This window comes from Vulpes lagopus, chromosome 10, assembly GCF_018345385.1.
Source record: "Vulpes lagopus strain Blue_001 chromosome 10, ASM1834538v1, whole genome shotgun sequence".
Classification (NCBI taxonomy): domain Eukaryota; kingdom Metazoa; phylum Chordata; class Mammalia; order Carnivora; family Canidae; genus Vulpes; species Vulpes lagopus.
The window spans coordinates 74733006-74753667 of NC_054833.1; the positions used below are offsets into that span (position 1 = coordinate 74733006).

At 35.4% G+C, this 20662-nt stretch overlaps 1 protein-coding gene across 3 annotated transcripts in view; it reads left to right on the plus strand.

Moving 5' to 3' along the window:
• Positions 1-19002, plus strand: part of TM2D1 (TM2 domain containing 1) — a 40332-nt gene extending 21330 nt beyond the window's left edge. The window contains exons 5-8 of one of the 3 annotated variants that reach the window (XR_005990398.1): positions 4510-4583; positions 5478-5548; positions 14891-15020; positions 17393-19002. Coding sequence is in view for 2 of the 3 variants with exons in the window: in XM_041772244.1 (XP_041628178.1) it covers positions 4510-4583; positions 14891-15001 (185 nt within the window). In the remaining variant the exon portion in view is untranslated. The remainder of the gene's footprint in view (positions 1-4509; positions 4584-5477; positions 5549-14890; positions 15021-17392) is intronic. The other 2 variants (XM_041772244.1, XM_041772245.1) reach the window with 2 other exon arrangements.
• Positions 19003-20662: the final 1660 nt, after the last annotated feature.

Consider the following 20662-nt stretch of genomic DNA (forward strand, 5'->3'; position numbering starts at 1 on the left):
TTTTTTTTAATGCAATAACTAGTGTATTTTGTTTTTTCCATCTGTAGCATTAAAAGATTATGAATTCTCAAAGATAATAGCTCTTTTGGAGCAGTTAACAGGAGAGAGATACTCTTTTCATAGTGGTATTTCTTTTAAAGTGTAAATACTTTATTATGAGAATAACAAGTGTTTTTAAGCCTAAATCTTAAAAATCTTTGGTTATATTATTACTTTTTTTTTTTTTTTTTTTTTTTTAGTTTGAAGTTACCAGTTTGGACTGGTATATAATATCCACAGATCGTGGGACAAATAAAGGGATTTATAGGTTAGCTGTTCTAAGATTTGAAAACTCTCCTTTATAGTTCCAGACACAAAAAGAATAGTGATAGCTTATTACCAAATCATTATAGAACACCTGTGGTCTGGCAAATAGCAACTTCAATATGAAATAATCTGCATTCTCTACAACAGTTATGCAGACAGCAGTATTTGCAAGACTCAACCTGTAATAAAAGAAAATAACAGAATTTTTAAAAATACCTCAAATTAATCTCTGTTCTTTTAATTTTATACCCAAATAAATCCTTTGATTGAATTCATGTTTTTAAAATGTAAAGTTTAGGTTACTAAAGAATAAATAAAGAACCCTCAAAAACATGAGCTTTATTAATGTCACCTGGCTGCATCTTTTTGAAAGAATGTATCTATAATAGTAATGGTTCAGGATAAAAATGGATCCTTCTTGATTAGAAACACTTTTATTTGGCATTTTAAAACAGTTTTTTTTTAAAACAGTTTTTAAAATCTAAAACTGATACTCCTTTTCACAATAAGAAGTTAGTAAATAGTGTCTGTACAAAGAGACACTTTTTAATTGGAAAGTTGGGGAAGTCAATCTACTTTTGGTAGCTCACAAATAACCTCACTTTTTGAAAAACTGGTATTATGTTCAAAATAATGAAATCTATAACAGGTAATGATTTGTATTGGTTTTAATAAGTGCTGTTTAGAATGTATGCTGCTTTGTGTTCAAGTTGATCATTGTTCATTTGCAAATAAGATAATTTACTATTGATATAGTTTGCTACTTTAGTAGTCATATTGACTAGACATGGGAATGACACAGCATTGACTTCCAGTTGCTTATAGAAAGGAAGAGGGAGGGATGCCTGGGTGGCTCAGCGGTTTAGCGCTTGCCTTGGCCCAGAGCATGGTCCTGGGTTCCTGGGATCGAGACCCGCGTCGGGGTCCCTGCATGGAACCTGCTTCTCCCTCTGCCTGTGTCTCTGCCTCTCGCTCTGTCTCTCTCTGTCTCTCATGAATAAATAAATAAAATCTTAAAAAAAAAAAAAAAGAAGGGAAGACAGATCAATAAAACTATGTAATAAGTCATACCATGGGGTGTGTGTGATGCTGAAAGTTAAGGGCAGGGCTGGGGAGCATCTAGGAATATTATTAAATTCATCTTGAGGACATTAGAGAAGACTCTTTTAGAAGTTTTAAACAAACCTTAGGAGTTATCTTATTTTCATAAAATATTTTTATATTTAGAAAGCTAAAACAAGTTTAAGATAGCAGTATTAGCAACTTCCATTAATAAACTCATCCTTTGTGTTACATGTGCAGAAATAGATGGACCATAGTTAATATTACAGGTTCGGAGTGAAACAGGATGTAAATCACTGTAATGACTTTAAACTTTCAAAGTTTTTTTTTTATAATAGTCAACTTAGTCCCTTAATTTCTTAAGCAGCTTTAAATTGAGGTACAAATGACATACATTAAAATGCACATTTTTTATTTTTTATTTTTAAAAGATTTTATTTATTTATTCATGAGAGACACACAAAGAGAGGCAGAGACATAGAGAAGTGGGCTCCTTGCAGGGGGCCCAATGTGTGACTCAGTCAAGGACCCCGGGATCACACCCTGAGCTGAAGACAGACGCTCAACAGCTGAGCCACCCAGGCATCCCTGTTACAGGTTTTTAATCAGCACCAAGAAGGCAATAAATAGGGAAGAAGTGATAAGGTAAGGGGCTTCGGGATAAGTGGTGTGCAGCTTTAGATAGGCAGGTTAGAGACTTCTCTGAAGAAGTAGCCTGAGAAACGAGAAAATCTGGGGAATAATGTTGGAAGGGGTCATGACAAGAACAAAGGCTCTGACATGGTTATGTTTTCTTAGCAGAGTAGCAATTAAAGACAAACTTTTTTTTGAAACATTCTTCTTTTTTTGGAGGAGAGGGGCATTGGGGAAGGAGCAGAGGGAGAGAGAATCTTAATTGGGCTCAGTCCCTAATGTGGAGCCAGATGTGGGGCTTGATCTCAGGATCCTGAGATGACCTGAGATGAAATCAAGAGGCAGAGGCTTAAGCAACTGAGCCACCCAGGTCCCCAAAACCATTCTTAATCTTTTTTTCTTTGAAGATTTTATTTATTTATTCATGAGAGACACACACAGAGAGAGGCAGAGACACAGGCAGAGAGAAAAGCAGGCTCCATGCAGGGAGCCTGATGTGGGATTCGAACCTGGGTCTCCAGGATCACACCCTGGGCAGAAGGCAGGTGCCAAACTGCTGAGTCACCCAGGCGGCCCAATATTAATCCTTTTTTTTTTTTTTTTTAAGATTTTATTTATTTACTAATCACACACACACACACACACACACACACACACTGCCCCCAATATTAATCTTTATAAGAAAATTGAAAAAAGGGAGCTTCTGTATATTTCCAAATTTACACTAAAAAGCTATGTGGAGAGGGATATTTTTCAGAAATACAATGAGTGAATGGATAGAATATACCAAGTTGAGTGGATCAAGTTCCCAGAGCACCTATAATAAAATGTGGCTAATGAAAAAAATAATTAAAGGAATTGTTATATAGGATAATGGCTAGGGGTGCCTGGGTGACTCAGCCAGTTAAGTGGCTCCTGGAGTCCCAGGAAGAGCCCCTAGTCGGGCTCCCTGCTGGCAGGGAGTCTGCTTCTCCCTCTGACCCTGCCTCCTCTTGTGCTCTCTCTCTCTCCCTTTCAAAACAATAAAACTTTTTTAAGATTTTATTTATTTATTCATGAGAGACAGAGAGAGACAGAGAGGCAGAGACACAGGCAGAGGGAGAAGCAGGCTCCATGCAGGGAGCCCAACGTGGGATTCCATCCCAGGTCTCCAGGATCAGGCCCTGGGCTGAAGGTGGCGCTAAACCGCTGAGCCACCGGGGCTGCCCCAAAATAAACAATATGTTAAAAAAAAAAAAATAGATAATGGCTAAATAGAGAACTTTAAGAAATAGAAGGGCTAAGACAATGTATTCATTTTACAAACATTGAGCATCTATCATGTGTTAGGTAATGTAGGTACTAAGGGCACAGGAGTAAATAAAACAGGTAAAAGACCCTCCCCTAATGGGACTTCTGGGAGACAGATAGTGAATAAATATACAATATTAGTAACATAACAAGTGTTTTGAAGAAAACTGAATGCAGAATTTTATATAATTTCTCTATTTTAGTACTTTTAAAGTGATTTCTAACATGTGATATCTTAGTACTTACAACATTATTCTTCTCTGTGTCTAATACTAAAAAGGGAAAAAATAATCATCTAATGTACCTACATATTTCAGTCTTATTTGTGTGTTTCCAGATTATGTGCAGAAGGTGATCTCATCGACTCTTGTGATTTTAGCTGGCATCTATTTGTAGTTGATACTTAGAACTACCCTTTCACGAAGAGTCTTGTTTCCTACCATTTTTATATCTGGAATCCGATGTCTGGAAAGCAATTTAAGTTTAAATATAGAAGAGAGATTACTCATCCCACCCCCACCCCCAACCTGCCTCTTTATTCCATCATCATGGTTTTGTGTTATATCGTTGTGTATGTCCTAGTTTCTATGCTCTATTATGATCTGTTTAAATACCTTAGTTCCAAGGTTGCGGCTGAAGGCCGAGATGTATATACTGTATAGAATTGATGATTTTGACTATAGAGTTAATAAACCTGAGATGCTTAGGAAAAAAGCATAGGATAAATTTAAGATAATTGAGTAGGACAAAGATAATTGGGTTGCTAATAAAATTTTGCAATTTAACTGTAAGGTCAGTTTTATCCTGGTTATTTTTTCTGTGCCTTTGACAATTTTTATTCAAACTTTCTATTGTGGTATGTATTAAAATTTCAATCACATAATGTAAATAAGGACTAAGATGTTCTGTAGCTCTATTGTACTGAGATTTAAAGATCTATTTCTTTAAGACTTTAAAGAAATTTTGTGAGGCTACACTGAGTTTTCATTTCAGTTCATTATATTTAAGTGAATTATAATTTTTGTGACTTTTCTATATAGAGGGTCATTTAAACTTTTCTCATATTTTCAGGTAAAGATTTGAGTTTTTAAAATGTTAATTTTATATTCTTGATATAAAAGAGTTTGCAGTACAGTATACCTAATGGTTATTCGGAAATAGAAAAATTAATATTTGTAAGACTTTCCAAGTTTTAAGTGACTTTATCTTCTTTTCTAGGTTTGTTAAAGTTTTGCACTGTAGGTTTTTGTGGAATTGGGAGCTTAATTGATTTCATTCTTATTTCAATGCAGGTAAGTTAGTTTCAGTCTAAAAGATGAACTACTTTTACATTCAAACTTGAGTTCTGTGATCTTTTCCTGGTGTATTTTAAATATATTAGAAAGCCCACTTTATCTCTTAACTCAGGCAAAAGATCCTGCTGGCGTAGGAAATGAAACTACCCCCTCAAGCAATAGGGACTGCTCTGGCCAGCAAGACCCCACGTGATTAACCCCAAAACAATGATCAACCTGACCTTTACTTGCCCCTGCTGCATTTACCCACCTACCTTTATCCCATATTTTCCTGATAAAAACCTAGAAGTATTTTCAACACTTTGGAGACAGATGCTAGTCTGCTCTCTTCCCAGTGTTGGCCTCATTGAGATAAATTCCTTTCTTGTTTAAAAAATAAATAAAAGTAAAAAAATAAAAATATTAGATTCAGTTTTTCTGAATATAAATCTAATTCAGTTTTCTGAATAGTAATATTCAGTTTTTCTTTACATGCTACATCTAAGGGATCATAGCCATGTTTCCAAGTAGCATTTCCCAGCCTGTGTTTTAACCAGTTAGTAGTTCTAAAAGACTACTGCTTTTCATAAAAAAAGGATTTTGTGCTCAAATATGATTTGTAAATGTGAATTCAACTGAGATTTCTTTACTGGATAACTTCTGGGAATCTTTGTAATTTGTATTATGAATTTCTGATAGGGATTAAGATTATTTCTCAGATTTATTACTTCTTTTCCTGATAGTCATAGCCACATTGTCAATTACAATAATAGGATATTGGTGGGGATCTGATATTTACACATGAACATATGGAGGCAGAAACAATATGTATATATATATATATATATATATATATATTTTTTTTTTTTTTTAATGGACAGGCACCCTATGTTAGTATTCTCTTGGTTATAGATTATAGAAATTGAAATCCTGCTAGCTGAAGCCAGAAAGGAAGAATTGATTTCATTCTTATTTCAATGCAGGTAAGTTAGTTTCAGTCTAAAAGATGAACTACTTCTACAGAATGTCTGAGCATTCTGTAGAAAATCTAGGAGTGGGGCTGGCCTTGGGCAAGACAGTCAATATAATCAAATGATGTGTTCAGGAACTCTCCTGATAACCCTCTCTGCTTCTCTGTGTTAAACCTCATTTTTTCCTGCTGCAGTGGTGTGGAGGCAGGCATAGTTTGTGAAATGCTATCCTTTAGCATTTAAAAGTGCCACCAGATGTTTTACATTAAATTACACTGAACCGATTGTGGTTAATTCATAAGGATTCTTAAATTAGAGGAGGAGATGAATTTATCACAACAAATGTCACAAAACAGCAATTCAGTAAGCATTTATGGAGCACCTAAAGTCTTCAACAAGAGTGTCAGTATATATGTAGATCATCATCAGTTTTGGTCTTCTTTCTCATACAATATTTCCACTCCTCAATTCTGTCTGCTTGATGTTAATCCTTATGTTTCAAAAGAAAGTCAAAATCCAGGAGATTTTGGTAGCATACTGTGAGGAGGGTACCATACTGTGAGGAGGAGGCAGCATATGGACCAATAAGATACCAGAATTAAACAAGGAAAATATTTGGTTTTAAAGTTGGAATTTTCCTGTCTTTATTCATAAACATATGCCTAACCAAATATCCTGCCTTCTTTGACTGTGGGACAGGCAAGCAGGCATGAAGAGGCTAAGGTATTTGTGCACATATGCTTGGAAATGGATTTCTGACTTTAAAATGAGGATCCAAGGAATTTAATGTATTATTGGGATTCTTTAAGATATCCAGAATTCAGTGCCTTCAAAACCCATTTAGTTAATATTTTCACACTAGGTTCTTTTTTTGGTGATGTCATTGCTTTATAGCTTTATTTATATCAAATTATAGAGCTTATTTGATTCAACAACTGCTTTCTGGTACATGAATGCCTGAACTTTTGAGAACAAATGGTTTTTTTCATAAAGATTTTGAACTGAACCTATTGCATTAATAAATATTGAGGCAGAGTTAATGTGTTTGAATTTTTGCAGTAAATTTCCCTAAGTAAGACATTTTAACAGATATGGTCACTTGGCTTTAGGCTGCTTTCAGATTGGGGAAAAAAAGTTTTCAAATATAGCCAAATAAGAGGTGTAGCCTTAGTCTGCATGTGATGTTGACTGTATTTTAGTTTTTAAGAATTATTTTTTCAGCAAATAAAATGTTTTTAATATAAATATCATAAACTATGTTAATGTTTTTATCCCAAATACATTTTTCCAGTTTCTCATAGACCTTTTACATTTGTCCATCATCTTTTTGTTTATTCTTCTTTCTCATTCTCTCCATCCTGTTTTTTTTTTCTTTTTGCCATTAAATATTGTTCCCCACTGAATAGCAATGTTTTTCTATTGGGCTATGATCCCAGAAACATATTGTGCATGAACTCAAGACCTATAAAAACATACTTTGTTACAGTGTTTATAACAAAAATCTAAGAAAATCCTCTTTAAAAAAAAATAGGTCTAGTTATTTCATCTTTGAATCAAAATGGTATAAAGTATAATGCACATATTGCTAAAGTAACTTTTACATGTCACTATATTTACTGAAAATAATGAGTATTTGTTAATAAACTTTTGAAGTTTCTCTTTTATTTTTGTTCTTAAAAAGTATGGAAATGGCAGTGTGAATTAATAGTAAAAAATAATACATAGAATTAATATAAATATAAATTAATGATATGTGTGTAATAGTCTTTCAATTATAGGTAACTGTAGTATATAATTACTATATGTATAGTTATTTATAAGGCAGTTCTGAGTTCTTTTAAAAGAGCACTCATTCTTTGTGCTTATATATTTATATATATGTTATGATGGATTGATTAAATATTTAATTTCTTTATCAGAAAAAAATCTGAGTATTTTGATTTCATTTAAACTTCCTTTCTCACTCACACAATCTGGACATTTTTAACTATACCAAAACCACTTATCTGCCAAACAAAAGTTTCCTCTGTTGAGTGGAGACAAGATAGCCACAAATCAGAAAGATGAAAACGGGTAGAGAGAAAATGGAAATATGAGTTGGAATGTAGAAAGTTGTTGGAAGGAAGTATGTCAGAGTACTTTGTGACAATTTTTAAAAATTCTACGCATCACAGAAGAAATTGCTTTCATTTTTATTCTTTTTTATTTATTATTATTATTTTTAATAAATTAATTTTTTATTGGTGTTCAATATACCAACATACAGAATAACACCCAGTGCTCATCCCGTCAAGTGTCCCTAATTTTATTTTTTATGTTTTATTCCTAATAACATTACAGAGTAGATCTCCTTAAGGGACTGGAAGAAATACAAACAGTAGAAATTCACAAAAGCAGAATAATTTCAAGACATTAACAAATTTATAAAATTTATCAAATATCTCATTAGTTTGGTATTTAATATAGATAATTCATTTTAGCCCAGGATTATACAGTAGCTTTGTGGGGTTTTTTTTTTTAACTTTTGGACACCAGGTTTGACTTTGTACACATAAATTTGTTTAGAAAAAAATGGTTTTTTTTACTATAGCACTAGTAGTATGCTAAACATAGTATACGCCATCAAAAATTTTGGCTGATTTGAACTGAATGCAATATACCTTGTGAAAAGTATGGCTTTGTACCAATTACATGGAAGATGAGTAGCTAAATAAAGGTAGTTTTTAAAGTGCTTGCTTTCCTTTAGGACCTTGAAGTTCTAAATTTCCTAGAGTCACTGAGAGGTAATGAAGAAAATAAAAGTTGATGATAAACTATAAATAGTAAGTTTTATGCCATGGTGAAAATGGGTTTAGTGAGTACCAATCAGGTATAATAAATTGAGGTCCTGCCTTCTGCCGTAGAGGACAGGACTTCACATCCCAACAAATCCCAAAAATGTTCTGATAAGATTCCATTTATTATCAGAAGTAAAATGTTTCCTTGGGAACTATAGGCTTAAAATGAAAGTGAGTTATCTTGATTTTTATCTTGTTTAAATTCTTTTAATTTTACTAAAAATTTTAAAAGCCTAGGCTTTTTATTATTTATTCTATTTTATTTTTTTAAGATTTTATTTATTTATTCATGAGAGACACAGAGAGAGAGAAACAGAGACACACACAGAGGGAGAAGCAGGCTCCACGCAGGGAGCCCGAGGCAAGACTCGATCCCGGGACTCCAGAATCACACGGGGGCCAAAGGCAGGCACTAAGCCGCCGAGCCACCCAGGGATCCCCAAGCCTAGGCGTTTTAGACTAGAGCATAAGCAAGCCTCAAGTTGTAAATTCACTTCTGTGTAAGCCAGTTTTGTCCAACACCTAGCCTATTCCCTTGCCATGTGACATACATATACTATTGCTCAAAAGAAGGACTAAACCTGTAATCACCCTAAATCTGTTACCAGTACTAGAAAAGTTGATCGAAGTCCTTGATAGTTCACTAGATGTAGGACAGCAATATATAAAAAACAGACATTTTGTAGATATCAAGTCTTTCAAATAGCCCTCTGTATTATTTATTTAACCCTGGTGCAATTTGTTGGGGAAATAAACTGGAAAACTGAGGAGACTGATATTGTGTAGCCTCTGCTCTGTCATGTGACCTTAACTAGATAGATTTCACTTTGTTTACTTAACCTGTGGGCAAATTTTTATTTAATTTAGTAAATTAAAGGAATGTTCAAAAAACAATATTTTTAAAAAGATTTATCTATTATGTTTTTGGTTTTAAAAAAAAGATTTTATTTATTTATTTATTTGAGAGAGAGTGAGAAAAAGCATGAGCGGGGTGGAGGGGTACAGGGAGAGGGAGAAGCAGGCTTCTTGCTGAGCAGAGTCCAACTCAGGGCTTGATCTCAGGACCCTGGGATCATGACCTGAGCTAAAGGCAGGTGCTTATCTGACTGAGCCACCCAGACACCCCACAAAGAGTATCTTAAACTAGTTTTGAGACTAATCCCAAAACTGTGTTTTCTTCAGGAGATAAAATGTATGAATCTTACTCATTTCTTGAGAAATGATGTTTATATTGGTTATTTATTTTTAAGATTTTATTTATTCATGAGAGACACGGAGAAAGAGGCAGAGACATAGGCAGAGGGAGAAGCAGGCTCCATGCAGGAAGCCCCATGTGGGACTCGATCCCTGGACTCTGGGATCATGTCCCAAGCCAAAAGCAGACGTTCAACCACTGAGCCACCCAGGTGTCCCTATATTGATTATTTAGGATTAATACTAACCGGTGTTTAAATCAAATGAAGTCAGGGGGTCTGAATGCATGACTTTGGCACTATGTAGGAATTTTGGTGTTTAATTTAAATGTGACTAATTAGATAGTTTTAACAGCCTTGTATTAAAATTAACCACACGCAGAAGTCAGCTGTGAATACAAAACTATAATTTCGGTTTTAAAAGAATATACATTTATTTTGGGGGGGAGAACTAGGATGGACACATGTTGTATCATTGTCCTCTAATTGCAGACAGTTGAGTCATTTTATTTATTTCACCTGGTTAATAGGTCTTTAGGAGAGGATTTAATCTTGCCAGTGTTAGTATTTGCATTTCTCACATGGAGAAACTCCTAAGTGGATTAGATAGAAAAAGGGTGCATTGATAGAGTTGTATAAAGTGTTCTTAGTTGTCCTTTCCCTCAATTCATTCATAACATTTTAAATTTGTAAGATTATTTGAAATACTTAAGCCAGTATGACTTCAATGACAAAGACATTAATAAGGGAGCATAGTTAAAAAGCTATTGCTAAAGTACTTACTAGTAACCACATTTTTTAACTTAATTTATTAGGATGTTACCTAAGTATATTCAAACAAAAATACATTTCCTACTAACAATCAAAAGTTTTTAAATTGCAACAAAACTACAATATTAAAGTTCACATAAAGTAAGCACTTTTCTGGCATGGTAAAAAATATATATATATGATATAAAATTGCTATTTTAACTTTTTTTAAAGATACAGTTCAGTAACATTAACGACATTCAGAGTGTTGTACAACTGTTACCACTATTTCCAAAACCTTTTCATTGCCCCAAACAGAAACTCTGTGCCCATTTAGCAATAACTCCCCTTTTCCCACACCTCCCTATCTCTGGTAACCTTCATCTACTTTCTGTCTGTGAATTTGTCTTTTCTAGATATTTCATGTAAGTGGAGTCATATATTTGTTCTTTTATGTCTGGCTTATTTCATTTTAAATAATGTGTTCAAGGTTCATTGATATTGTGGCATGTATTAAAACTTCATTCCCTTTTATGGCTGAAGAATATTCTATTGTATGTATCTACCACATTTTGTTTATCTGTTCATGTGTTGATGGACACTTGGGTGGTTTCCCACGTTTGGACTATTGTGACTCATTCTGCTATGAATATTTGTGTACAATGATCTATTTAAGGCCCTATTCAGTTCTTTTGGATATAAACTTTTATATAAAGCTAACTGAAGAAAATATCTTCATGGCCTTAGATTGGTTAAGTCTTTTCAAACAAGATCCCCAAAATGTAAATCATAAAGAAAAAAATAGTGAATTTGATTACCTTAAAATTAAGAAATTCTGTTTTTAAAAAGATGCCATAGGCATAGACCAGCTTAACACTTAATAGACTGAATAAAAGGTAGTAAAAGGAATTGATATGTGGAATATACAAATAATTTCTGCAAATCAACAAGAAAAGATAAATCCTAATAGTTAAATGAGTACAGTAAACTAATAGGTGATTCACAGAATCACCTGAATAACTAATATATAAATAAATACTTGTCATTTACTCTAAAAAATTTGTATTGCTGTCCACAAGGGGTTATGTGCGAAGATTTTGTCTGTTGTAGCCTGTTTGTGGTAGCAGGAAGCTGGAATCAAACTAGATGTGTATACTAATAGGAGAATGGATACATCCTTTAATGCTAGGCCACAGTTACAAGCACTTACCTAGATGTACCTTTGTTCATGGAAATATCGTAAAATTACAATACACAGAGAGAGAGAAGCAGAGACATAGGCAGAGGGAGAAGTGGGTTCCATGCAGGGAGTCTGATGCAGGACTCGATCCTGGATCCCTGGATCACACCCTGTGCCAAAGGCAGATGGTCAACCTCTGAGCCACCCAGGTGTCCCTCCTTCCCCCCTTCCTATTTCTCTTTTTTCCCTTCCTCTTTCTCTCTGCCATCTTCAGGTCCTTTGGTTAGCATCACTTCAAGACATAGTGACTTTCAGAGACAGAAAAAAAAAAATCCATTTCCTCTCACACATATCTTCTTTTCTTTTTTAAAAAAGATTTTATTTATTCATGAGAGACACACACACAGAGAAGGCAGAGACACAGGCAGAGGGAGAAACAGGCTCCATGCCGGGAGCCTGACGTGGGACTTGATCCCAGGTCTCCAGGATCACGCCCTGGGCTAAAGGCAGTGCTAAACTGCTGCACCACCTGGGCTGCCCATCACACGTATCTTCTTAAAGACAGATGTACCATTCATGAACTTGCACCACAGGTGGTCGGCCAGAATGAGATTTTGTGCCCAGGCTGAACCAGTCTCTGGACGGAGGATTGGAACTACCATGACAGAACTAGTTATTGAGGAGCCACAATTACATAGTTCAAGTGGAGAGGAATGGTAATCAAATGGCTAAATTAGATACAGAGTTGGATCAGGTATTACCAAGTAATAAAACTCTGTCCTTTGGGGCTATCCTCTCTACAGAACAGAGGAAAGAATGAAACACACCAAAACAACACCTTATCATTTTTCTACATGTTAACTACTAACTTTACAAGATTGTAAAACATCTAAATCCTAATTGAGTTTTAGTCAGTTTTTCATTTCCCAAGAGAGGCAAGTGAGCCTCAGGTAGGCTTATTAGAAATGCATGATTATTAAAAGCTCACCAAATCAGACATTCCTTATTTCCAACCTTGAATACTTCTTTTCAACAGGAATAAGTATAGTTGTTAGGGGAGATAGCAAAGGAAGAAAAAGAGAATGGGACAAAAGGCCTGGTTCCAATCTATGCATATATTCCTAATTAGAAGGGTTTTTTGCCATATGATTTGATTTATTTCTATAGGCTAGTCTTTACTTTTTTTTTTGTTCTGCTCATATAGTCTCAAAACATGTTGTGACTCCTAGTTACCCGTTCTTTTCCTGGCTTAGCGCTCATAGTAGTTTCCTCTGGGACCTTGACCATTAAAAAGGTTTTATTCTTTTTTTTTTTAATTAAAAAAGATTTATTTATATAGGTATTTGAGAGAGAGAGCAGGGGGAGGGGCAGAGGAAGAGGGAGGGACAGAATTTTAAGCAGACTCCTATGGGGTACAGAGCCTGATGCAGGGATCAACCTCTGGACCCCGAGATCAGGACCAGAGCCGAAATCAACAGTCAGCCACTTAACTGACTGAACCACCTAGGTGCCCCAAGGTTTTATTAAATTTTTAAATAACAGTCATAAATGTCAAGCCAAATTAATTTAATCTTTGGAAAATAAGTCAAAGTGCATAACAGCATACAGCATAGTATTTAGCACAAAAGTGCTTTGTGTTATTTGAATATTAATATTCATAATCTATAGCTCACTAGTATAAGCTCTTTGTGGGCAGAGATTGTATCTAACTCATTGCTATGTGTATAATGCCTAGCACAGTGCCTGTAGTGTTGTAGGAATTCAGTATTTGTCAAATAGTTTAAAAACCAAACTTTTTTTAAAACGAAGCATGTGCAACAGCAGTGTTCTTAAAACTAGTTGTATAACTCCTGAAAGAATTTTTAAAAAAATCCCTACCCTCCTCATGTTTTTAAGTTGACATTTAAATTTTTCATCATGTTTAAATAGTTGCAAAGGATATAATTTCTGTTTTGCAAATATTGACATATTTAAATAAAACTGTTATATCAAATTTTAAAATGTATCCAACAGGATATAAATACCATAGAATTTTAAATATCATTCATTTAAAAAGACAAGAATGAACCCTTCACTAACCATTGTGATTTTTACATAGTTTCTTTTTCTCCTTGAATTTGTATTTCTAGTTCCATTCTCCCACAGAATTTTATCCTAATGTAATATATTTTTATGATTGAAAAATCTGCAGGTCATTTTTCCTTAAACTGGAAAGATTTTAAAATTTTCTTTAATTACTGGATTGTTGTCATTATAATTGTTGATACACAATTGATCAAAACAGCATGAACACATTACATATTATAGAAATAATTCGGCAAATTATCTTTAAGCAAAAAAAGTAAAATGTTACTGGGAATGCGTCTTTTGAACAAGACCAGGCAGAGCGAGCAATTTTTGGACTCTTAATTAAAGGAGATTTCCTGCAGTCCGGGATTTTGAATTATCTCTTTGGCACATCAGAGGCAATGTACCGTCTTAAGACCCAGGTGTGCTTTGATGGCAGGTGTGGTTTACTGTCATCAAGTTGGAGAAAGGACCATAAGGAGGGGGGAGTAGGAAGGAGATCTAGCATGATGCTTCCGCCATAGCTTGGTATCAGGTGGATCAATTTTACAAATAGTATTTATGGGAATTAAGAATCTCAAAATTCATTGAAACCATCTGGGTTCACATACACCTTGGTAAATCTTTGTGTGCTCCTAAGGCTACAGTTTGAAGATTACTACCGTAAAGAATAACTTGTAGAGATCATGTTAACTGGATTGTTAGAAATATGATTAAGTGGACAAGATGACTGCAATGAGCATGTGTTGTTTTTTTCTCTCTCTTCCGTTCCATGTGGTTCTGGAAGGATTGTCAGTCACACTACCTCACTTCCTACGGGGACTGGCTTAGCCAATCATATTAATCCTCTTCCCTTGGCTATAGTAATTTGTCCAGCAGTAGGCATAAAACCCATACAGATGACTCAGTCCCTCAGTGGAATTGGTATACAAACACTGAGGAAGAAAATTTCTTTCTTTCTGTGGGGGAGCTGCTGAGCTTTGAAGATGTAAATCTGGAGCTGTTGGCTAACCAAGTGGGAGTGCCTCCCTGCAGAATGAAGGCAGTAAGAGCTGAAAGGCCCAGAGGCCAGACCAAGGTCCTAAGAGGGCATGGAATTTCAGTTCTTAAAGCCTTGGTTCCTGTAGCTCTTGATCCTGTAGTCTTCCCCAGTACCCTTTTTTCAGCTATAGGAGTCACTAAGTTACTTTTTTTTTTTTTTGCTTGAGTTAGTTTAAGTTGTATTTTGGTGCTACTGAAATAATTTAGCAACAACTAAGCAGAGTGAACACAAAGTATAGTGAAAATGTCTTTGTAAAATGATAAGTTTGAAAATTTTCTTTTTTAGATTGTTGGACCCTCAGATGGAAGTAGTTACATTATAGATTATTATGGAACCAGACTCACAAGACTGAGTATTACTAATGAGACGTTCAGAAAAACACAGCTATATCCATAAATATTTTTAAGAAGAAACAGTAAGTGATATATGCCTGTTTATTCTTTATTATAGTATATTATCTGTACAAAATTATGGAAATTTGAGAGCCATAGGAAATTTCAGGAGATCTTCTAATGTTCTAAACCTCTCATTTTGCTTGTCTAGGAACACAGGTCTCCATTTGCCTGAAACATCTCTAGTCTTTTTTTATTTTTATTTTTATTTTATTTATTTATTCATGAGAGACACACAGAGAGAGAGGCAGAGACATAGGCAGAGGGAGAAGCAGGTTCCATGCAGGTATCCCAATGCAGGACTCGATTCCGGGTCTCCAGGATCACACCCCGGGCTGAAGGCAAGCGCTAAACCGCTGAGCCACCCAGGGATCCCAATCTCTAGACTTTGGAAAGCATTTTTATGTACCCTCATTGCTCCTGCAGTTCCTGATTCCGTCTCTCTCTCTCTCTCTCTCTCTTTTTTTCTTCTTTTTTTTTTTTTTAAAGATTTTATTTATTTATGAGAGATTCAAAGAGAGGCAGAGACAGGAGAAGCAGGCTCCATGCAAGGAGCCCGATATGCGACTCGATCCTAGAACTCTGGGATCACACCCTGAGCCAAAGGCAGACGTTCAACCCTCTGAGCATCTTTGATTCAGTCTTTGCAGAGATTATGGTTGGAAGAGAGAGCTCACCACAAAAAGATCATACCAAAGCAAAAAGATAGTTCATAGTATCATAGGATGGTAATGAAGAAACTGTGTTGTAGATAGTTTCATACAGCATGTCTTTCCTGCTCTACTGCTTTCCTGGGGGTCAGTATGATCCTTAAAGCTCTTCTCTTCTCTTCTTCCTTAAACCTGAAGGGTGATTGAATCTTAACCCTGAATGACTATAAAATACTTACTCTAACCTGAAGTTTGGCCCCATCTATAAGAATTGTTAATTGGCCGAATCTTTAAACAAGTGGTCCACCTGGATAAGTCAGGTGATCCAACTCTTCTGGTCCAACTCTCTGGTTCTCTAAGACCCTGCTACTACAAGGCTTTTATTTCCAGGGCCATTCATTAGTCTATCCTAATAAATAATCTTCCAAAAATGCTAGATTTTTCTTAGGCTTTTGATAGATTATCAGGAAAATGATTCCCTGGTACAATCTCCTCTGCAATGGAGAAGTCCTATATAACACGTAGGGTGCAACTTTCAGAGAGAGAAGGCAGAGAGAAAGACAGGCTAGACTTTTTTTTTTTTTTTTTTTTTTTAATATTTTATAGAGAGGAGCACCTGTGTGAGCCCCAGGGCAGAGGAGGGGCAAAGGGACAGACTCCTCAAGCAGACTCCCAGCCATGGAGCCCATCATGGTTCTCAGTCCCACAACCCATGAGATCATGACCTGAGCTGAAATCAAGAGCTGGACACCCAACTGACTGAGCCATCCAGGTGCCCCAGTACAGGCTAGACATTTTGGCCAGAGTCATGGTCCTAAGGTTTTCAGTTGATTCTGTCTCAGAGAGTACTTTAGAGGCCAAGAAAGGAACAGATGTTTATTTTTCTTTATTGTGAATGTATAAATAGGAGATGAAGATGAACTTTGCCACTAAGGTAGATTTTTCTTTTCTCACAGTAGAAATTATGGGATATATTTTATAGTTCTTGTCATGAGAGTTGAACAGTGACAGACCCTGTTGGGATCTGAGGAATTTATTCAACTAATTGTCCAAGAAGTTTTTCAGATCTTTTCTTACTATAAGAGTCTTTGGGTTTAAAACTGAAATGAAGGTTAGAGATCCATCTGCCTCTTCTTACTGGGGGATAAATTGAGACCTCAGTAAGTTGAGACTAAGATACAACTAATCAGTACAACACTGCATGTTGAATGCGGGTCTTCTGTGCATTCCATTGGTGGCTCTGCTCCGCCCACTCCACCCCGTCCACCATCAACTCTGTCATTTTGCAGTAAGCATCTTCATTTTGGAGTTGTTAGTCCTACTTTATAAGAAAGGTTGTATAGTTTCACATATAGTTTCACTGTTTTCATACTGTTAATTGTTGTGTCTCTTTCAAGTGTACGGATTGTTTGTTTGGTTTTTTTTTTTGTACAGATTGTTTTTAAGCCATAATGTTGGGAAAATTAAGCAAATGCAATTTAGAAAAAATTTCATTCTCTGTAGTCTATTATATAAACTTTTAACTGGGATTCCAGACTCAGATTTGATATTTAAAACTTGAAGAGCTCATTGAGAAGGTAGATCTCTGCACTGTCATTCATGTTATCTCCTACAGCAAATATGGAAGTGCTTTAAGAGAAAAAAAAATGTCCTGAATAAATTGAAGCATTAAAATGTGCATCTACAGTAACCTCATTTGACTCCTAAAATACTGTGTTTTAACGTATTTCTTTTTTCTGTTTTAGGATTTGGGCTCCCTTGATTTCAATCAGTGTGTGGATTTCCAGATTTTCCTTTTTCTTCTTCACATACCACTTTATGGATTCTATATCACTTTTTGTTGTTCTTGATATTTTTTTGTTTTGTTGCTTTACTTGAAAGCATGTAATTCTGAGATTTATTTAATTGGACTTTCTTTGAGAGCTATGTGCTAATAGAGTCATGCGTGGGCTACTGTCTCTATGAGATAGCTTATTACCCCGATATTCTTTAATGTCCTTTCCAAAGGCAAGTTGCCACTTGCCATTTTCGCTTCTGAAAAATAAAAGTATGACTTATTCACATTTTTAGTGCTTTTTTGTCAAGAAAACCTTAAATATTGAATGCTGCTGTCTTCTGCATTTTGATCCTTCAAAACAGTTAATCCACAATGTGAACATAAACCATTACTCTATTGCCTGGGGCCACAGTTGTGTATGAGAACCCACCTGTTTTTCTGCAGCTTGCAGATCTGTCTCTGCCTTGGTATCCAGGGAGCACAAGATCACTGGGGAGTCTGAGACCTTGAGGCTACATGGATACTCTGGCACTGATTCAGGCCTCTGAAATGTGAACTTTTTCCTTTTTGCTTTGGGAGTGATGCACTAGCTTTTGGAAGACCAGCTGCTGACTCATCTAGCTCAGTGCAGTTATTTTTGAAGCTGGATGGACAAGGTGGGAACACCAAACACATGATTAATGTCTTCCATCTGTTTGCACTGCCAGGCAGATGTAGGCACAAGTGCCTTCAGGGATGCACCAGTGTCTGAAGGAAGCAGCCCCTGTACATTACCACTGGGTTTCTTACTGTGTTTAGAAGGGTTGTAAGAAGATGGAAACACATGAAATGTTATGTCCTCAGTTATATCATGCTTTCTTTAGTAACAAGCATAGTGATTTCACAATTATTTCAGTCCAGACTCCTTGGGAGGAAATACCATAATTTTTTATCACTCATTTTATTCAAAAGTATACAGTTATAGTACAGTTAGCTTCATAACATCTTCATCATTCAGTAACAGCTTCTCCATTTGGTGGGAGATTATGCAGTATCAATAAATAACATGAAATTGGATTGACTCCTCATGTACATGAAGAATGGTCTCTGATTCATTTGTTAGTTAAAATACTGAGTGTCTACTCTGTGAGAGACACTGTTCTAGATGCTGGGGTGCGGCAGTGAACAAAACACAAACGAACATGCCTGTCCTTAAGGAGCTTATGTTCCCTGGGGACCAATTTTTCACAGTGGTAGTATTTCTATACTATAGATGGTTAAGCTAGCTGGTAGATGCCCATTTTCTAGTATTTCCTAGTTCCTTTTGATTGCAGAGAGCGCTTTGGAGTTTAACCTCAGGATCACCTAAACCCAGATTTGAAGCCTTTATGTTTCTACAGCCATGTAAGTTCAGTTATGTAAGAAATACTTGGAATCAAATCTTGAAAAGTAATCTTGATTCTTGCTGTGATTGTAAGTTATTAAGTTGATTAGTGGGAAGTCTGTTTAAAAGCAGGTGCTTCTCCAAGTATTTATTCATATAAGCTGTATTCCAAAAGGGTTTTAGATAAAATCTGGAAATAAAGTCTCTTTGCAATACATTCTTAAACCTGTAGATTTTATTTTATCTATAATTTCCTAAATTTACATGACAAGAACACTAAAGTTTTTCCAGTTTGCCCAATTCTCTGTTGCCTAATATATGTAATTTTTAACAAATGGTTTTTCTGTATCTTATTATATATATTTTTATGTAAATGCATGTAATACATGTAAATGCAGTTTTGTTTTGCTTCATTTTGCTTTAATGGAGCATTATTTTATTTTGGCTGTTAGTAGTGTCTGTGAGTACGAATCATATTTTGAGGCCTCTGTATGAGATGTTTTATATGATAACTCTGCTTTTAGAGCAGTGGCCAAAATTGTGAGATGGATTAGCTTGGTCACTACTTGGGTTACTCCTAACACCTGTAAACCTCTAGGATGGAATGGAATGGGTTCTTTCAATGCTACAGAAACAGTGTGTCTAAAAAAATATTTACAAATGATAACTACTGAAGCCTAAAATAATTAATACAATTTCCAGAAGTACTTCTTTACCAAGGAGGATTTCTTACCTACACTGTATTAAAATAAAAGACCTCTTTAGGACCTCAAAGATTGTGCTATGTGTATGGCCAGCATCTCTGTTCATGGGATTCCTAGGACTATAAGAAATATTGATTTGTATGTTTTGTTTTTGTTTTATTAAAAAAAAGTCTTTTCCCCTTATTTTAACCTAGATGCTCAAGGCTAGGTTAAGTATATAATATTAATAGGAGGCTAGGAAGCTAAAATAGATCTAATAGCAAGAACTAGCAAAAAGAAAAATTAGTTCTTAAAAAGTACAAGTCTGAGATGTCCATTCCTCTTCCTCATCAAACACCTTAAATGTAGATATTCCCGGGTTCTGACACCTTCCCTCTGCCTTTCTCTCATTTTGCTTTTTTCTATTTACAAAATTAATACAAGTATGCAAAAATTCTGGGAAACACCAAAAAGTACAAAGAAAATGGGGCACCTGGGTGACTCAGTCAGTTGGGTGTCTGCCCTTGACTTAGGTCGTGATCCTGGGGTCCTGGGATCGAGTCCCACATTGTGCTCCCTGCTCAGCGGGGAGTCTGCTTCTCCCTCCGCCTCTGCCCCTGCTTGTGCTATTTTGCTTGCTCTGTCAAATAAATAAATAAGATCTTTTAAAAAAAAATACAAAGAAAAAACCTTATTCCACTGCCCAAAGATAACAATGTTCATATTTTTACATATGTCCCAGTTGTTTTTATTCAGTTCCTTCACAAAAATAATATAGTCTCCATACTGTTTTGTTGCCTGCTTCTTCACATTGTAAAGATTTTTCTATTTCAATAAATATTCTTTAACAACACAATTTTAATGGCTTACAACATTATTTTTAATGACTGCACAATATTCCATTCCTGTATCATAATTTACTTATGTAATTCCTTTATGTATTCTTTGGTATTTAAGTTATTCCAGTAAATCAGCAACGTGTTTGATTCTTTTTTTCTAGAATTGCCATTCTTAGTCAAAAAATAATCATATACAGTCCTGGCTAACTAGGGTAATGGAGAATAGTTCAAACAAAACGGCAGTCAACCCTCAATTATCCTGGTACAGATTAACCGTGGTTCAGATACTGTAGGGACTTGTAAGTACCACTGCTCTGCAGTTAGCCCACTGCTCACTGGTGCTCATTGCTGCC